Source organism: Miscanthus floridulus, chromosome 17, assembly GCF_019320115.1.
Source record: "Miscanthus floridulus cultivar M001 chromosome 17, ASM1932011v1, whole genome shotgun sequence".
Classification (NCBI taxonomy): Eukaryota; Viridiplantae; Streptophyta; class Magnoliopsida; order Poales; family Poaceae; genus Miscanthus; species Miscanthus floridulus.
This window is the reverse complement of record NC_089596.1, coordinates 85,713,172-85,733,139: the sequence shown is the minus strand read 5'-3', so window position 1 is coordinate 85,733,139 and position 19,968 is coordinate 85,713,172. Positions and strand designations below refer to the sequence as shown.

At 43.8% G+C, this 19,968-nt stretch overlaps 1 protein-coding gene and 3 non-coding genes across 4 annotated transcripts; all 4 read left to right on the top strand.

Moving 5' to 3' along the window:
* The first annotated feature begins 5,023 nt into the window (after positions 1–5,023).
* On the top strand, positions 5,024–7,379 carry LOC136517543 (small ribosomal subunit protein eS26-like). The gene is made up of 5 exons (XM_066511134.1): positions 5,024–5,124; positions 5,215–5,307; positions 5,419–5,503; positions 5,591–5,724; positions 7,175–7,379. Exons 1-5 carry the CDS (start codon positions 5,122–5,124, stop codon positions 7,259–7,261), a joined length of 402 nt encoding a protein of 133 aa, XP_066367231.1. The 5' UTR covers positions 5,024–5,121; the 3' UTR covers positions 7,262–7,379.
* Positions 6,369–6,466, top strand: LOC136519285 (small nucleolar RNA snoR99). The gene has a single exon (XR_010774836.1). It is a non-coding gene; the product is annotated as a small nucleolar RNA snoR99 (small nucleolar RNA).
* LOC136519283 (small nucleolar RNA snoR99) lies at positions 6,638–6,734 on the top strand. Its single transcript, XR_010774834.1, has one exon. It is a non-coding gene; the product is annotated as a small nucleolar RNA snoR99 (small nucleolar RNA).
* On the top strand, positions 6,845–6,946 carry LOC136519279 (small nucleolar RNA snoR99). Its single transcript, XR_010774830.1, has one exon. It is a non-coding gene; the product is annotated as a small nucleolar RNA snoR99 (small nucleolar RNA).
* Positions 7,380–19,968: the final 12,589 nt, after the last annotated feature.

The following is a 19,968-nucleotide window of genomic DNA, read 5'->3' as shown; positions in this document are numbered from 1 at the left end:
AATAAAGTATCCATAGAAAGGTGCTTAGTCAAACACAGTGGTGTTAGATATAAACAACATAACCAAAATAGGTAAATTATCGCTAAACTACTGAATATTTCCTACCCTTGTGAAAGAAGCGCGAAGCACACATGGTACGATGATGCCAAGAGGCTACAACTACGAGACTGTCTCCAACGGCGCAGGCAAACGGTGACCCATACCCAAAAAACCTCGTGCACAGTGTTTTGCGTTCTGAAATTACGCTCCAACGGAGGACGCAAAGAAGGCAGGCATTTTGCGTAGCAACGGAGTCAGAAGGCAAAAAAGCGTCGTCGAGAACGACGACGTAAAACACTACAGAGAGAGAGGGAGGAGCGACCGATGGAGGTCGGTGGAGGCGCGGCTGCCGTCGTGGAGTCCGGATTCGCCCGGCCGCCATCGGAGGGAGCAGGGGTAGGCGGCATCGGGCAGGGGATGGGCTGCGGTGGCCATCGGAGGGAGCAGGGGAGTGGTTGCGGTCGCCGTCGGAGGGTGAAGGAGCAGCGCCGCTGGCAAGGGCCGCTCGCCGCCCGCGGAGAAGAGAGCCGCCGGTGCGGACGCGGTGAGGCTGGGGCCGGAGCTCGCCCGCACGGTGGCGGTGGGTCCAGATCTCGCCGGGCACATCGACGCTAGGGCCGGAGCTCGGCCGCACGGTGGCGCCGGATCCAGAGCTCGCGCCTCCCCCTCGAAGCGTCCGTCGTCCCGGTCGGACCCGCCCGCCGCGGCCGCGCCAGCCGCTGCAGACGCCGCGCGCGCAAGCGGACGGAGGAGTTGGAGGAAGATGATGCGGAGACGGAGGCGGGTGCCTTTGGGCCGGGGCTCGGGAAGAGTGGGGGCGGCGTGGAGAGGGACAGGAGCCGCATCGCCATGGATGCGGGCCGCGCTCGGCCTTCGGACTTTTGCGTCCGTCGTTGGAAACGTGAAGTTTTGCGTCCCGGAGCTTTTCCCTGTGCGTGACCTATAAGAAGGAATGCGTTCTGTATTTGCGTTCGGCCCGTTGGAGACAGTCTAAGGACCTCAGATTTGCATCTAGTGGATGCGAATTAATTTATCATGAGGTTTGCTCCTTTCTCTTCTAATGGAGCATGTGTTTGGACTATGCATATTGTTTTATTGCTTATATTAAATTATTTCGGTAAGAAATGCACTGTAACTCTAGGAATATCTCATCATACTGTGACATGATCTAGCTTTCAAAGTTGCATCTTGCAAGCCATGGCAGACCTGCAGTGTGAATGTTTGAAAGCTGCTTTCACGGTATTGTTGTTATTCTGCCTTTTGGAATATACTCTGTGTTCAAAATATACTTCACTTCAACTTCGTCCTAAGTCAAACTTCTCAAACTTTGACATAGCTTTTTAAAAAATATATTAACATATCCGACTATAAAGTAGATGCACTATCAAAACACATTTCATCTGTAATTTAACAGTACTAATTTGATTTTTGTAGATGTTGGTGCATGAAAAATAAATAAACTTGGTAAAAAGCTAGAGAAATTTGACTTAGAACAAAGTTAAAGTGAACCGTAATTTGGAGTGAAAGGAGTAGCGCTTAGGGACGTGAACAACTGTTATGACCCATTATTGACCCTTCATTTTCAAGTTTGGGCTTATGGATTAGTTCGTACACACTGCATGCAGAAATACAAATGCACTATTATTGTTGGAGTTAAATTTGAATTTCACGGTTTCATTGTGGCCAACGCCTACCAGTTTTTTAAATAATTTTGCATTTGAGTATTTATTCAGAGTTTAAGTAGCTTTAGTTTCACTGTCATCATTTGTAAATAGTACCAACCGTAAATGTTAAACGACCTATATAAACTTACACAGTTCCGACTTCCGAGAACATGGCAGAATTTGCATGTGCTATCTTGTTACTATCATCGTTATGGAATAAAATGCCTGGTCTTCCAGGCATCTCAAGCACCTTTGTCTCTTTTATTTTGTAAAATTCTAGGTTGTTGATATTTTCGCTGCTTCGTTATCATCTCTGGAGAAAAGGTTGTACGTAGCAGGAGAATTTTCTAGAATATTATGTGTTCCTTACCGAGGAGAAACAATGCAACCTACTGAAAAGCCCATCATCCAGGCATGTGTGTATTCATTTTTATCTGAAAATATGTCTTGTTTATTGATTTTTCATATGTTCAACCATTCGTAATTCACAGGCCCGACATACGGAATTGCAAGTTGGTATAGTTACATTGCCGTGCTCCGACAAACCCGTAAGTAATCATGAAGTGATTATGCGCAAGAGCGAAATTAGAATGGTGGGATAATAGACATAGTTGGTTGTATATCAGTCTTTGTAATTTGTACTAGTAATTTTATCTCATTCACTACAATAGCAATAAACGTTCTTTAACTAATTGTTGTATGATCTCGAGCTATGTGAATCTTGATGGTTGGTTCGTGGAGTGAAATCCTACAACTTGATCCTGCGGGTACAACTCGTGCGTGAGTGGAGGTTGCGAGTAGCAACTCCGAGGACTCTGCATGACGGAGGGTTTAGCACCACGTCAGTCGAGAAGATGACCCGAGGTGCTAGCTCAGTGGGCCGTGGCAGAACCCTCGTGGCGGTTGCCGTCACATGTGAGGTATCTTTTGAGCCACTTTAGAATTGATGGTTCAAAATTCTTTTCTTGGTCAATACATGTTCTCAATACATTTAGGACCATGAGTCCCATTGTTGAGAGAGATGTAGTCTCGAGCATTTCGCCTCTACTTGATTGGAAACAGGTATAATTTAACAAAAAAAAAAGGAAAAATGCTTGCAACTCAATTCTTATACTACTAATGTGCTATTGAGAACAATGTGTGCGTAGTTGGTAGATGAAACCATATTCGGAGGATGTGAGCCTATGGAAGCTGCTCATCTCATTTGAACCTAACCTTGTGAGAAGTTTAGAGAATCAAATGTCAGGGACTAGGACTGCAAGATAGTCACTACCTCAAAATAACACCGATGCACCAACATGATGTGAGGAGGCTAAAGGAGACTCCAAGTGCACAAGCCGGAGTCAATGTGACTTGATTGTTGTTGAGTTGGAAAAGTTGGCTAAGCCGGTTTCAAAATCAGCTAGGTTGGTTCGCCCAGTCAAGCGACAAACCAAGTTTTAAGCAAGGGTCTTCAACAATCTAAAGAAGCAACATTCACAAAAAGCTTATAGTAGTAGTGCCCACCCCACTCATACCTTATGGCTAAGAGCATCTCCAATAGATTAGCCAAATTATTTCTAAAAGTTAATTTGGCTATTATTGAAGGAAAAACGTCTCCAACAGACTATATAAATGACTCTCCAAATTTAGCATCTCTCAATCCCACCTCATTCGCTCTTTGCTTTTGGATAATCTACCTCACTAGCTATCCAGCCTCTTGGCTTTACAGAGTCTGTTGGAGTACTCTAGTTTTTTTTTTTTGCCAAATCTATTTTAGAGAGTAGCTAAATCAGTAAATTTGGCTAGTCTTTTTGCCTAATCTTTTAGATGCTCTAAGAAGAGTAGGAAGAAGAAAGCAAAGCAAGTAGCGGCGAAAGAAAAGGAAAAAATGAAGGACCAGGATGAAGAAAGCGAAGATAATGATCTAGATTAGTACTTTGCACACCTTAGTAAGTTGGACAAAATGATCACGATCAAGCTCATGGAGAAAGTTGAGGAGTAAGACAATTATCTTGAAAAATCAAGAAGAGCTCCTTATTGGAAAGCTAAAGGCTACAACCAATGAGCACAGGTGCTTAAATGATCCCTTGCAGATTTGGTTGAAAGGAATTAGGAATGAAAAGTTGTCAATTGAATATGTTCTAGCTGCTATTTTTCTTTCTACTGTTGCTCGATCGGAGAAGGACAATAATGAGTTCAAGGCTCAGCTGGAGGAGCTCATTAGCAAGTATTTGATGCTATAGGTTGATCATGCTGAGCTCATGCGCTCACATGAGAAGCTTGTGGATTCTCAAATATTGTCTAAGGTAGCTCGTGAGGTTGTAACTACATCGGTAAAATATTTCAACTTCACTCACACTCATACACTTGCGCGCAAGCTAAATTAAGGGTGCGTTTGGTAGAGATCCGGATTCTCGTAGAAACGTTTCAGATCTAGATTCTCTTAGGAAACATTTATATGATTGAATCATATTCACTTTGTGAGATCGTTTGGGTTTTATGTCCGATTCTGGTTCCACAAATGTTGTTTCTATTAAAAAATATGAACAAAAATATGGTTAAAAATCAGTTTTTTTGGAAGACAAATAACTTAAATACAATCTATTTAAATTTGTTGCACTTAATTCTTTGCAAATCCACGAAGAAAATATGGGAGATGAAAACAAAAAAATCATGTAAAATCACGTGTCTATCGATTCATCCGCGTAGTACAAAAAGCAGAGTTGTTTCTCTTGGTTTCCGTAAGAGAAAAACTACCGTATTGATCGTTTAGTGGCGATCGAGGTTGAATCGGAATGTTTCTATGGTGCCAAACACGTCCTAAACATTACATATGCTAATAAGTTTTGCTCTTAAGCAAGTCAATTTTTTATTAAGCATGTACCTGTAGAGAGTTATGACGATCATATCAGAAAAAAAATGAAGAGCTAAGGAAGAGGTGAAAGCCTAAAAAGATATGTGATTCAATTAAAGGGTAAAGAGAAAACATAACTTTCTCAGAATAACCGTGATAACATGATGAACAGTAAAAGGGGGCTCAAGCCATGCTTGTCCGAAGTCTAACAAGAGAATCGCAAATCTTGCAATGACAAGGTAAGCAAAAGCTAAGAGAATGGAAAAACAAATGTGCTATAGTAGCAACAAGTACTCTAGCTATAGAAAAGCAACACAAAATCTTCTAATGAAACAATTTATAAATTCCAGTTATTTATATTTTTTCTGGATATTTTGGGTTGTCTTCGAAGATTTGTTCTTTTAGGAACGTCTTCGATCCACATTACGAACAATGTGTTATGCATATTTCCTTTCGATTATGACTGGGCCCATAAACGGCCCAGCACCATTCCACCACCCGACCAGCTGCCTATAAATTATTCCTCCCTCACCCCGCGAAACCCTAGTGGGGATTCAGAACTCCACCTCTTGCGCCGCCGCCATGGTCAGTCCCACGCCTCAATCTCGATCTTCCTCTCCCTTTGCATGTACATCTCGAATCTAATCCACTTCACTCCCTGTTCTCTCTCCGCAGACCTTCAAGCGCCGCAACGGCGGCCGCAACAAGCATGGCCGCGGTCACGTCAAGTACATCCGCTGCTCTAACTGCGCCAAGTGCTGCCCCAAGGTGACTAGAGGCCTCCACAGTTGCCTTGCCTTTTCTCTTCCTTCACCCGTGTGATGAAATTTTCTGATTCGTTTCGTTCGTGGTTTCCACTTTTTTTTATGTCTGTCACAGGACAAGGCGATCAAGAGGTTTCAGGTGAGGAACATCGTGGAGCAGGCGGCCATCAGGGACGTCCAGGAAGCGTGCGTCCATGATGGTAAATCTCTCATCCAGATCTGTTGCTTCAGTAAATCTTTTATGCGACTTGTTATTTTGACGAGGGTACACATGTTTTGTGGTTCAGGGTACGTCCTCCCCAAGCTCTACGCCAAGGTGCACCACTGTGTCTCGTGCGCGATCCACGCTCACATCGTCCGCGTCCGCCGATCCCGTGAGAAGCGCAGGGACCGCAAGCCGCCGGAGCGCTTCAGGCGCAGGGTATGATTAGATTATTCTCGCTGACTGATTTAGCGTTTATAATGAATATCCTGTGGAAAAAGTTTTTAGTACAGATCTGTCAATGCATGATCGTGACTTAGTTCTGATTAGCGTTTGTCTAATGAATCTTTTTGCTGATTAGTTTATCTCCTCTATGACGGGCCTTCTAATTGTTTCAAGTTCCTCTGACAGACATACTCCTGATTGTGTCCTGATAGCATGTACTGTTCTGATTTAGTACCTGTAAGATACACCGATCTCGTGATGTCCTGACAGCCCTGTCTTGAATGGTCAACTGCCTTCAGTTATATTTCATTATTTTGCCTTTCAGCTGTTTACTGTATGTTCTTATCTGATCATTTTAAATAGGATGTATGTGAATAGAATCTGCTATCCTTAGTTGACATGATTGGTTTTGTGCTGAGTTAGCAAATTTTGCAATATCTCATCATTTTAAATAGGATATATGTGAATAGAATCTGCTATCCTTAGTTACATGTTTGGTTTTGTGCCTATTTAAGTAATTTTTGCAATGATAGCGGACGGATCACCATCCCCAATTCTGTATTAAAGAGCTAGGAGTTTCATGTCTAGGGTATAACATATGTTTGGGACTTTATGTCTGCCCCGATGGCAAGTCAATAGTGCCTGCGGGATGAACAGGTCCCTGACATGTACAACCATTTATTCACTTTCTCAGCTGATATTTTGTTTTCATCTGATCATTAAGGATGGGAAATTTCCATACATGGCTGTGTTCCATGTTTCCATCTCCGCTTGTCAATCACTTGCCACAGTTTTTTTTGTTATACTTAATATGGAACACAATTGCTAGTTAACAACTTTTGCTTCCTGCCTGACCTGACATGTCACATATCTGGGACTTCTACGTTGCCCCTATGGCTTTTGTGCTGTGCCTGTGGGATGAACAGGTCCCAACATTTACTCCATTTTTCACTTTATCGGCTGATGGCCATAATTTTTAGCTGATCATTAAGAATGGGAAATGTTTATAGTACAATTTTCTTGCTATGTTATATTTGTTCTGCTTGCCTGCTTGAGCACAGCTTGTTTGAAATAATGTGTTTGGGACTAATACGTTGCCCCGATGGCAATAACAGTGCCTGTGGGATGAACAGGTCCCAATAGTTACTACCATTTTGCTCACTTTGTCAGCTATTACCCACATATTATTAGCTGATCATTTAAGAATGGGAAATGTTAACAGTTGTTTTATTCATATACTACCTTGCCAAATGCTGTTCTTTTGTGCAAACTTTGCTGAATGCGTAGACCATAATTTGTCCTGTTACTTGCCACTTGGCCTGCTATATATGCTTGTCAAGGAGTGTCTGCTGTGTTCTTTGTATCCTTATGTTTTCCCGTTCTGCCTCTTCAATGCGATTTTCGTGGTGGCTAATATGTTTATGTTGCATTGTGTTTTGTTCAGGAGGATAGGCCGGCTGGTGGACAAGGAGGCCCCCGCCCTGGTCCTGGTGCTGCTCCAGCTCCAGCACCAGTTGCTGCTCGCCCATAGGTTTAGCCTTTCGACCGTGTGGAGTCTTCTGGGCTATTCAGTTTCTGAGTTTTCACTCATGGGTGTGTGAAGTTGCTATATTAGTGGTACTTCTGTTGAAAGCTAACTTTTGTTAAGAATGATTATCATTTGAATATTTGTGTTGAGTTATAAATCTCACTTGAACGACAGTGGGTTCCATGATAGCGTTCTGGCTTATTCTCCGTGGATTTTATTTGTTTGTTTCTGAGAGTTCAATCTTCTACTGTGGTCACCTTAGTTCCTACTCTGTTGTATAACATCCTGCTTGTAGATTGATATGAGGTGCGCAATTCACATATAGCTTGTGGCTTAGTCAGGTCCGCAATCCGTGATTGCCGTCCATTAGCCTGAATAGGGCAGTAAACATATATCCGTCGTGGTGGTTACTGTATTATCTTGCTGTATAACCTGATGCTGAAGCTTTCAAGTTTTTTTTTTCTCCTTTCCATTTTTCCTGATCACCAACTTGAGCTGACCGGATTGGCTCACGTGGTCAGGAGCCACTCTAGTAAGGTTTCTATTTAAGCTCTACTCAATTTTAGCAGTTCTCCTAGCTCAACAGTTTATCATTTTTCGTTTTTCTCTCATTTTAGTTTTCATTGTTCCATTGGATTTCTCTCTCAGTCTAGTTTGCAAGCCAACAGGAAAGGCTACCCTCCCCGAGCGGAAAGAATCTGTTCTAGAACGGTAGAGTTCCCTCCCCGAGAGGAAACTTGTTGCCCCATCAAGTCAAATATGAATGAGATCGTACAAACACACTCCCAAGACACACGAACCCCTCATGCACTACTTGCACCCAAAACAAACTTATCAGCCTAGATCCAATGACCGCGCCTTTAGATTACAGTGATCACCGGATCATCATCCATGGAACTGTAGAGATCACTGGACCGTACCATCCATGGCACCATACACCCTGTTCGCTTATCGTCTGTAGCTTATAAGCCGGCTGATGCTGTTTTTTTGAGAGAAAAACACTATATCATGGCTGATAAGCATGGCTGATACGATCAAGCGAACAGGGTGTATGTGATGGTGCATCGCTAGCTTCTTGCGTGAGAGGCGCTCAGATCATTGGACCGGACCATCCATGGCACCGTAGGTAACAAGCGTTATTTGGGGACCCGAGCACGCGCTCCGCTCATTCTTATTCCTAGGCTCTAGAGGGTGCTTTATTTTTTGGTTGTTTCTCCTTAAGCCCTTATTCTAAATTCCTAGAGCCTCTAGAGTGTGTCATAATTTTTTGTTGTCGTTCGTTACATTCTTGGGGCTCTAGAGTGGGGCTTCTGTTTTCTATTTTTATTTGTTACATTCTTGGGGCTCTAGAGACGATACCTCAGTCCTGCTTACAGGTTTGCATTGTCTTTCTTAGCAAGTCAATGTGTATTTAATTTATGACCATGTCATTTTTTTATTTTCATACTACATTAAAACAATCATTGCTTGTCTTCGTTGGATGCTTGGCCCGTTGGCAGATGGGTAGCTGTAGCTCAGTTGCAGATCAACATTTCATTGTTTTAGTACCTGAGCCTTTCGGTTTTTGCAGTTGTGGTCTATGTTTTTTATTCAAGTTTGGCAAGTCTTGTGTTTAATCAAAGTTGCCTTGTCTCTTTTTGAGCTGTAGGTACCAATTATTTTTTTCTTTAATTTCTCTTGCAATGAGTTTTGAAGTCTGCATGTGTGGATAGCTAGATCAGTTCAGCTAGCCATTGAACTAAATTTGAAGTAAATTTGAGGCTCCTTTTGGAGTAAATTTCCCAGTACCCTAGTTTCATTTTTAGTTGACTTATGTAACTAGTGGTCAGACGACCTGGATGCTCGACATTATAGCCGAAATCTTTAGGCGAATCTGTTTGCTCAGATTTAATTAGCTAAGGCCGCACTAAATCCCAGATTTAGTCGGAGATTACAACATGATATACACTTGCTTGATATTGTTTGGCGATTTTGTTTCTGCATGCTTCATATGTTTATTTTATTTGTTATTATGTCATTGTGTCAATGAGCTCAATTTATTGTTCATGTGCATTAAGTTCAGTATGTTGGCATTTTTCCTCAAATGTTCAGTGCAGCAGCAACCTGATAGTAGATACAGCCCAAGTGCATGTTCTTTTTATCGATTTCTAGAAGCAGAAGGGGCTGCAGCTCACTTCGGTTTTCAGTTTGTGCAGGTAAAGCAGGATAGCAGCACTCAAATCTACTGCTATGCGCACGTCCTTTTCTGACCAGTTTTGTTCTTCGACATATATCATACTCGAAAACATTATAACAGTGTAGGTTAATCGGGACCATGTTAAAAGCTTCAGTCGACAGACAGATCAGATCATTGTTAAAACCATTGATAAAAGCTTCAGTTGACACTGTATTTCCAGGAGCTTCAGTACAGAGAGATCATTGATATCTGCTACAGTTCATGTTCAGAGGTATAAAAGCTTCGGTTGGTGTTAATATTGCCACAAGTGACCAGGTTAAAGCGAGGTTAAAGAGAAGAAAAATGCCACCAATAAAGCTACAAACTTGATGGACTTAACATGATATGGTGTATGAAAGATCCAGCATGTCGTGGCTTAACATGTCATCATTTTACTCTCCTTGGATGTCTGGCAGAACGACGCAGAGATTATTGCTGGCATAAATGATCCAATACTTATAGAGTGGAAGAAATCAAATCTATAACCGTCCGAAACATGTAAGATTAGCACAGGACCCTACGGCTGTTGTTTGTGGCCAGCATCATGAATCATTATTTCCTTTGCCCTTGGTTAGTGATTGGTAGCCAAAATATTACTTGCAGATTGTTGGTGGCGCACTTGATTCATTAGACCTGAGTTTGTAATTGATCCCGAAATCTGGTGAATCTTGAATCTGATTCGTTTCTTATTCAAGTTTGTAAGCATGATTGATTAAATGATATGCAAATTTGCAAGTCCAAAGATTGGGGGTAGTAGACAGTGATGAATTAGAGTAAAGTAATACTTGATTTTGAGGTGTTTTTATCATCTTGATCTGCATCTTCATCAGTTTTTCTTCTTTGAGTTGGTTTTACTTTTCCTTTCGTACACATCTTTTGCCTTCTGTTTTCCCGATCTCATAGCTGTAGATATCTTGGATCTTATTGTTTCTTTTGCTCCGTCCTTTGTTCCAGCCTTCCAGGTGTTTTTCTTTCTTGTCCTTCAAGAATGCTCTGTTATTGGGTTTTTAGATCTGGACCCACTATGATGACGGGTTTTGCTTTCAGATGTCTTCCCACTCTTTTTCGCTAACGCCATTTTTTAGAGAAAATTTGTCATTCGCTGATCGGAAAAATCAAAAATTTTTTGGTGTTCGTACTTTATTGGCTCCCATGTGACATGTCCTGTTTTTACTGGTTGAAAAAAATTAACCGAAACACAAACAGGAATCAGCCGAATGATGGGTAGACACTTCCCACAAGGAATAGACCTGAACATAACTGGCCTGATCTGGCTTGAGTTTGCCGGGCTTGGCTTGGCCCACTGGTTTTATTGGATAGGGTTTAGGGTAATGTTTCGTTGTCTAGAAAAATGTTCTTGGCTCAAACCGGTTCAAAACATTATTTTCATTTGCTTTTAAGCTAAAAACTCTGCGGGCGAATGGCCCAGTCTTGCACGGCCCAAGATGTAAGGTGCAAACCTGTCCACTGGTGGGCACCAAACCCAACTCGGCCTGACTTTTGCCTACGTCTAATAAGGATCGACCGTGTGACTTAGGCATTGAGCTGTCGTTTTTGGGAAAACTACTGTGAACTGTGCGCCGTGGAAAAACAGCCGTGGGAAAGTAGATGTGGAAAAAGCTATGACTTGTAGTCACTTTTACAGTTCAGTCCATTTCCTCTACAAATTAAAAACTAACTTTACAATGCTTATATGAAGGATTAAGGCCCTGTTGGGACGATAGAAACGTTTCGGATTCTCAAGTGAATCACCAGAATCGTTGCCAGACACTCAAATAGGTGACAGAAACGTTTCAGATTCTCAGAGAAGCGTTTCTCGTTTTTTTACTAGGAATGAGAATCACCCAAATAAGTGTTTCACAGTGATTCTAGTTCATTTAAAAAAGAATCTAGATCAATAGCCAAATATTTCACCGATTCTTACCAAGTGATTCATATTTCAACATAGAAACGTTTCTTGAGAGAATCTATATCTAAAACGTTTCTAGGAGAATCTAGATCCCTATCAAACAGGCCTAAAGCATGGGACACTCTAGTGAAAAGTTTTTGGGAAACGGGTTTTATGGATAGAAGTAAGGGTAGTCCTAGCGTTTGACCCAATGACTTGTCTTCAGCTCATTAGAACCCCCTCTATTCTATTCTAAATGTTATCCTCTATTCTATTCTAAATGTTATTATTTTGGCTATTATAATAGTATTCTTTTTATATATTTTGATATAGTGTATATCTATGTATTTGCAACTTGCATGGAAGGGAGTAGCATCTAATACAACAAGACAAACTTAGGACCCCTTTGGTATGGTTCCGTCTTTGGCTTCTTACGTCTCTCGCCGTGAAGCTGTGCCAAATAATCATCTAAAAAATAGCTTCTAGCATGGAGCCAGAGTAGCCATCTAAAAAATATGGCCTCACTAAATGACGAACGCTCACCCAAAATAAATCAAGCGAACAATTTTTAGACATACCTTTTTTTTTAAAAAAATCCCACCTCTTTTTTTTTTGGCAGCCACTCAGTTGAAGGCCAATGAACCATGCGCGCGCACGCACCGCGCCATCCTTTCCATGCGCGCTTTTCCAGCTGACGTCATCAAAAAAGGTAAAAACATTTATTTCAAAATGCTATAACTTCTGAATGGTGCATCCGTTTTTAATTATGTCTGCAACCGGTGCTCTATGCGACAAGACGAACAAAACTAAACCCTATTTGCATATGTTTCGAAGAATTTTTTTCTACTTTCAATTTATGTATATTAACTTACAATATATAACTTATAACATAAATGTTATGCGAAAAACTTGAAACTTCAAGAGTTATGAAATACAACTTATGTACAAAAAGTTATTAAACACAAAGGAACAAATTAACTTATAACTTGTGCCAAAACTTGAAAACATAAAAGTTATTAACACACAAAGGAACAAATTAACTTATAACTTATACCAAAACTTAGAATCACAAAAGTTATGAAACACGACCTATGTACAAAAGTTATCAAACACAACTTGTATATATTAAGTTATTTTATACAACTTGTGTGCATAAGTTATAAGTTATATGCTATAAGTAATATACATAATTATTACTAGAACTTTTTTGAAACATATGCAAATGAGATCTAGTTTTGTTCGTCTCGTCACGTACAACACGCCGATACAGACGGAATTAAAAATGAATACACCATTCGAAAGTTATAGCAATTTGAAATAAATATTTTGCTTTTTTCAGGGTGATGTCAGCAACAGGGAAAGGGAGCGGAGAAGGAGGGTGAGCGGCCGGCATGCGACATCGTTCACTCAACCGCGTCTTGGTGAACGACCGCTAAAAGAGATGTGTAAAAAATAGCTCCTTGCAAGGAGACAAGCAGCTAGATTGGAGCCATTTTTGTACTGAGGAGTCGAAGCTACAAAAAAACATGGCTTCTTTCTTCACAAACTTGATACAAAATTATTATAAAACTTGCCAAATATTTTACAAAACATACAACTCCACCAGAAAAGCTGCTCTACAAGAGAAATCAGAGCTATTTTTAGAAAGGAGCCAAAGTCCTGCCAAATTAGCCACCGGTGTTGGCAGTCGCCATCAGCGCCTCTGGTGGTGATGCAGTCATCGGTGGTGGCGTAGATGAACATAGATCATCGGCTGAGGGTTTGGGAACCCTCTGCAGGTGATGAACTCGAGATGTCGGGTAGCGTGGACGCCACCAGCACTGGTCTAGACGGGATACGGACCTTCCTAAACCCTCCAACGCCTAAGCGATCGGTCGTGTGATTTGACTCACATGGTTGAATGGATCCTGTGTACATGTGCTACATGTTTTATGCTAAGATTAGATTAAAAATTAGCGCTTAGTTGTTCTCGATTTTTAGCGGCATTGTACAGCTTCTCATCTTGCAAGCACGGGCACCTGTCTCAGCAGGATGCACCACCGATGTAACTAGTTTCCGCTTACCAGTCCGCTATGCCGAATTAGCCCTGAGTTGTTTCCGCTTTCCAGTCCACTCCCCCTCTACATGCTCCGTACACACTTAGTAAGCCCAACATTTTTGAAAAGCAGTAATATACTATGCCGTATGACCATCCATGTCAATTTTGCTCTTCACGTGCTCTTATATATACTACTACTCCGTATTTCATTGAGTTGCATCCACTTGCCATGCTCTCTCACATGGGGTGAGAGCTTTGGAGTGCATGTGCAACTTAACATGCGCTAAGCTAAGCTCATTTCTCTCTAGCTTCCAGTTGATGTATAAATTGTCAGCGCAGCCATAGTGCGCAATGATACAAGAGCTACACCGACGCAGGCATCAGCAGCAGCCATGTAAAACCATGTTCAACTTAACAAGCGCACTATGGCTGTGCCGGACTCGAGTATATTTCGTTTTGTACCTAGCTACTCAAGCAGCTGCGGCGTCGGGCGTCGGCGTAGCTCTTGTATCATTGCGCCGCCTTCCACTGTCGCTGCACCCGCCGCGCCGATCCCTCAGTCTCGGCCTAGGGCAGTAGGGTTTACCAATCACTCGCGGCCGGTGCAGCGCGCGTCATAAGAAGATGGCACTGCCGCTAGGCGCTAGGGGATGAACAGAGCAACGAGGCAAGAGGAGAAAGAGCAAAAGGCCGTGGCCCGTGGCCGTGGGGCGGCCGTATGGTGGGTGGGGGGCGCTCGCCGGCTCGTCGCGGGAAGGTAGCAAACGCGGCGCGAAGGCCCGAACCGGCCCGAGGCAGCGGTTGGGACCGGCGGGGCGGGCGGACCGGGCCAAAGAAAAGAAGGCGGACGGAAGCCGGAAGCTGAATGCTCTTGCTGCCATCTCGGGTCCCGCAATCGCTGTGGTGTTTTGCAATCATTAGCCCCATCTCGGCTTGCAGGCGGGGCGGGTTTTTATCGGAGCACGCATGTCCGCCCCCAAAATCATGCTTTGCGGCAGATGCGGACCAGCTGCAACATTTTCGCGGCATGATGTGTGCTGTTCCGCGAAGCCCATTGGACAAGAGGGCAAGCCTGCAACGTCCCGCAAGAACCCGCAACGATGGTTGTGTCCTGCCTCTGTTGAATATCCAGTATCCAGCGTGACAACCGCTCCTTGATCTCGTTCTGGAGCTGGCCCGCGCGTCAGGCGATATGTTGGTGGTCCCATCGGCTGGGAGCTCGGGGTGGTGGGTGCGGAGGAGGACGAGGAGTTCATCTACTCCGGTGGTGAGTGGTGACTCCGTAGAGTGCTGGGTGCTGCAGGGCCCCGGGTGCCACGGCCGACCTCGCCGTCCACGCATGGCGACGGCGTCCACGAGCACCTGGCTGCAGGGCGGACCGCCGCCGAGGTCTTCCTGTCCAGCAATAGCAATTAGCAATAGCAGCTACTAGATCAGAGGATCTGAACTCCACAGGCGGAGGTGCGGCTGCCGGCGAGTTAGTTAGCTCCTTCACTGTCATGTCCGTGTGAGTCCTTACGATGCTGCAGATGAGCTCGTAGCAGCAACAAATCTAGCTAGTGTGCTTTGCGGGCCTTGCGGGTTTGTTGTATTAGCCACAGAGTCCGGTGGATCACGGCGGAGGGTCACAGTTGCGCTCGTGGGCAGCCACAAACCCGCTTAATTAGTTTGCGGCAAGCTTAGTGGGTAAGTGGCCGTCCGCAACCCGCCCCGCCTGCAATCCGAGCCCCATCTCTCTCTTTTGCTTCATCTGGTCTTTGTTTGTTCCTTTCTTTTCCGCTGTCCAAGCAAAGAACTGAGCCTGTTTAGTTCTCAAAAAATGCACTATCTAAAAAGAAGATTCATTATCACATCAAACTTGTGATATATGCATGGAGTACTAAATGTAGACGAAATCAAAAACTAATTGCACAGTTTGCTTTAACTTTGCGAGACGAATCTTTTGAGCCTAATTAGTCAATGTTTGGACAATAATTCACAAATACAAACGAAATGCTACAGTGGAGAATCGTGCACTATGCAGGTACAAACTTTACCGAACTAAACGCGCCCTGACTAGGTTGGTAGGAGCCCTTTCCACTCCAAGCGCGCCGACCACGCGAGATGTTCCGCCGGCCTTCATGTCCTCCGTTGAGTTTCCACTGAGCACTCACGGCTGAAATTATCTGCTCCTCTTCATTCTCTCTTTCTCTCTACCCCTCTGCCATTGCATTGTCTCATTGTTTATCAGCTCGTCGGTTTCTCGTCGACGCCTTCACCGTCTTTACCATCTGCTTTTGGACTTGAGGTTTCTCTTGCAATCAAAAGCTCCCTACTGCTTTTGTTTTTCTCTTTTTCCTCGTCTAATAATATCCGGCAAGGTTCTTGCCGCATTTCTAAAAAAAGCTCCCTACTGCCGTTTACTGAATGTATGCTTGATTGCCATACATACACCTCTGATCTCTACATTGGCCTCGCACTTGCGCGGCGCTGCGCTACAACTACAAGAGACGCGATGAAAGCAACCCGTATCCGCGGCATAACCCGGGGTCCCTTTCGCGAGGATCGGCCCGTGCGCTGGTGTCCGTATCCGCGCACACGTACACCCGGAGCAGAGCAGACTCGCTGGCTGCCGCCACGGCCGCATGGGCGCCAGCCACCACGCACGAGTGACATGTCACCTACCGGATGCAATGCAAGTGGCCACGCCATGTCACCGAGAGCCGTCCTTGTCCCTGATAGATACCCTCTCAGCTTGACCGGCTATGGACCGCGGTCACCGCAATGGCTCTGCTTCGTCAGAGAGGCGCACACGATCGACGCGGGTGATAGTGATACTCGCCCCTGCGAGCCGGTCTGCCAGACTGCCACTGCCGAGTGACCGCTGGCTCGACGGAAGCTTCGCCGGCCAGCGGCGGCCTCTGGCCTGCGCACACAGTGGCTGATGCAGCACTGCGCTCTGACTCTGAGTGTGTGTTTAGTTCCCGAATTTTGGAAATTTGACTACCGTAGCACTTTCATTTTTATTTGGTAATTAGTGTTTAATTATGGACTAATTAGTCTCAAAACGTTCGTCTCGCAATTTCCAACCAAACTGTGTAATTAGTTTTTTTGTCTACATTTAATGCTCCATGCACGTATCGCAAGATTTGATGTGATGACTATTATAACACTTTTTGAGAAACTTTTTGGAACTAAACGTGCACCGAGAGATCACGGATTCACAGAGCGCCTGGTGGCTTTTCTCGCTGCTCGGTGCTGCCGCCGCTTGCACGTACGTACACGTGTGTTGACCCGGGCAGCTCCCGGCCAAACGCACGGACAAAGTTGGCAGGAGCCAGAGCCACGAGGGGAAAGGCCCGTACAAGCTGTTCAGTGTCCGAATCTCCTCCAAAATCCAAAAATTTGCTACAGTATCTGTCACATCGAATGTTTGCGGCTCGTGCATAGAGCATTAAATGTAGACGAAAAGAAAAACTAATTGCACAGTTTGGTGGGAAATTACGAGACGAACGTTTTAAACCTAATTAGTCAATGTTTAGACACTATTTGTCAAATAAAAACGAAGATACTACAGTAGCCCCAACGTCAAATTTCACGAACTAAACAAGGGCTGAATTTCTTTGTCTGCTTCGTGCCGCTTTTTCCTGTAGAGTCTACCAGCGTGTGTTCCTCGCCTGTCGCCTCAATTCTTTTCATTTCAGGCTGGTGGTTGTATATATCTTCAGTGCAGAGTTTGCTCACTCACTCTTGCCCCCAATCATAAGCAGAATTCGTAGCACTTATGGGGCTTACAGAATCAGCGCTCCTCGTGCAATTATGTGACAGAATTGTTCGAAATAAAACATTTTTAGAGGCGCTCGTCTTTCACTAGATACTAAACACATCGAAAGTGAGCTACCTCGGATAGTTCCGTCGAGCACACCCCAAGGAAGAATTCAAAACAATCCACGTTTTACATCCAGAATCCAATAATAAATACGAGCTTACAATACTTAATCCATTTCATACCACAAGAGTTCTTAAAAATTTATTACAATACCAGAGTTCAGAGTGCGATAATTAAACAACAGCATGAAAATAAACATCTAGCGGAACGATACAAGGATCCGTCTGTGCCCACCAGAAGAATCATCCACACAAGAGCTACTCCTCAAGCTGCCCTGCAACAATGGTAAAATAAACTCTGAGTACACAATGTACTTGCAAGACTTAGCCGACTAGCGAGAATAGTTTTCCAACTCTTAAGGATATGATAGACAATATGAGTTTGTTGTTTTCTTTTTTGTTTGCGGAAAGCATTACTAATAGTTCATCCTTACAGTTAAGTTTTATTAGCAGTCATAATTACTTCATTAGCTAACCATTCCAGGTAAGCATTTGTTCTACTTTCAAGCAAGGCTTAAGCAATCAAAACCATTTCACCATCTTTTATCTTCCAGTTCTTACTACGGTGCTAGACCATAGCTAAGTCGTACCGTCTCACGAGAACGGCGATTCGTGAACCAATGTATCCTAGCTGGGTACCCCGAAACACACGCCCCGTTTGTACCCCAGGCACAAACAAGACCAACCCATTCCACTCATGTCACGGGGTCTAGGTCTCCATCCAAACTTAGACTCCAAGTCCCCACACTTGAGATCCGGTCTCAATATGGTGCTTAGATCTCCACATTTTCCCGTCTCCAATCAATCGGTCCGGAAATAGCCAGAACCCACGACAAGAGCGTAACGAGTCTTTCCGCTCCCATAAGCCAGTATGTGCTCAGGATAATAAGTCTGTGACCTGACTACCATCCACAGCAACAGACGGTCCTTAATCGATACGAACAGGAAAACAGTGTAACTAAGCTAAGCCCCGTGGCCGCGGGACACAACCTGTTACACCACCACCAATACCCATACCACATCCCTGCCCGGTCTTCAATTTTTTTCCCTTCATAATTTTATCATGAGCGTAGATATAATAATCACTTATTGTGAGTAACGACGGGTTACTCACGCTACCGAAAACCTAAGCATAGCATCTACTCAAATCTACACTAGTAAGACTCATATGGCAGATATCTATGCATGTATTTTTCATAAAAATTCCTGTAACGTAAATGCACATCACATATATATTTAGTGATTATAAAAATAAGGGTTATACACCGGAGCTTACCTTGGGCAGGCGCGGTGTCAGCTGAGTCAGTCAGTGGCGGCTCCGGGACCTCCTCCTACACGAGAATCTCCTCCTCATACTCCTCAACGATCTCCTCGAACTTGTGATCGCCGGTGGTCACGATCTCCGCCAACTCATTCTCTACATGCATGCGATGATGATGCAACACTTAGCATTTAGGCAACAACAACTCTTAAACTAAGAATACGCATACTAAGCTAGCTCTAATGACTAAGCTACTAAGCTAACTATCATCTTTACCAAGCAAAGTGTTGGGTTCAACTAACAAAGACCTAGCTTTACAAATTAAGGATATATCTTTATTTCTACTAATGATTTAAAGTATATTGAAACAAAGAGCATTTAACTACCCTAATGTTCAGTTTATTCTAAGGCTACAAAATTACCGTGAGCACATAATAATACAATGAAACCACTATAAAAATTTTAGGACTAAAGCTATCACCAATTTTACCACAAAAATTCCTATAATAATTATCCTAACAATATTAAATATTTTCAAATGATTTAATAGCTCCTGGTATCAACATGTACATATATGAACTAAATACACTAACAGATAGAGCACAATTTTAGAAACCTACCAAAATTTGTTTCATAATTTTTGGACACCTACATGATTTTATATGATTTATCAAAGATCAGCTCAAAATTAAATTAGAAAACTATTTCTAATTCCTTAGGAAAGAAAAATGAAATCTCCCGTGGATCACACACGCGGCCCGCGTGACACAGCGCACGCGCAGCGGCCCGTAGGTGCGGCCCACATGAGGCCGGCCCGCTCGCGAGGCGTCCCGCGACAGTGGAGTCCCACGCGCGTTGACAACTTTACAAAAGAGACCTCAAACAAGGCTGGCAGCGGCGCAGAGGTGCAGAGGACAGGCACGGACATGACGGTGATGCGACGACACCGGCAGTGGATACATCGCGGCGCGGGGCGGGTCGACAGTGCGACAACGCAGCAGGGCCGACGACAGCACCGCTTGGCTGCGCAAGCAGCAGCAGCGGCTCCGTGTGCCAGAGGCCAGTGGCGGCCAGGCCACAGCCAGGTCAGAGCATAGAGCGAGCAGGCGTGGCGACGTCGTGCCCCTGAGGCATGGTGACCGCGCTCACTAGGTGAACTAGCCCGAGAACGTGCTGTGCACGAAATTTAAAGCGCATATAACTAAATGGTTGCTTCTGGTCCTAAACCATCTTCACCATGCTCAAGATGGCATATGAGGCTACCAACCCGAGCTAAAACATAACACATTTTCTTAACCCAATTTCACAAAATAAATTGTCAAACATGGCATTGTCTAGCTGTCTATACACTTAAAAATCTTCTAAGTCTATGAGTTGAATTTGATTCCAAGTTGTATTTCTAGGCTATTAGAAATATTGGCTAGCAATATATTTTTCTACA

Excerpts from the sequence above, each read along its gene's own strand:
- LOC136517543 (XM_066511134.1), top strand. Across the intron at positions 5,308-5,418 it reads GCGCCAAGTGCTGCCCCAAG|GACAAGGCGATCAAGAGGTT; the intron begins GTGACTAGAGGC and ends TGTCTGTCACAG. Across the intron at positions 5,725-7,174 it reads CGGAGCGCTTCAGGCGCAGG|GAGGATAGGCCGGCTGGTGG; the intron begins GTATGATTAGAT and ends TGTTTTGTTCAG.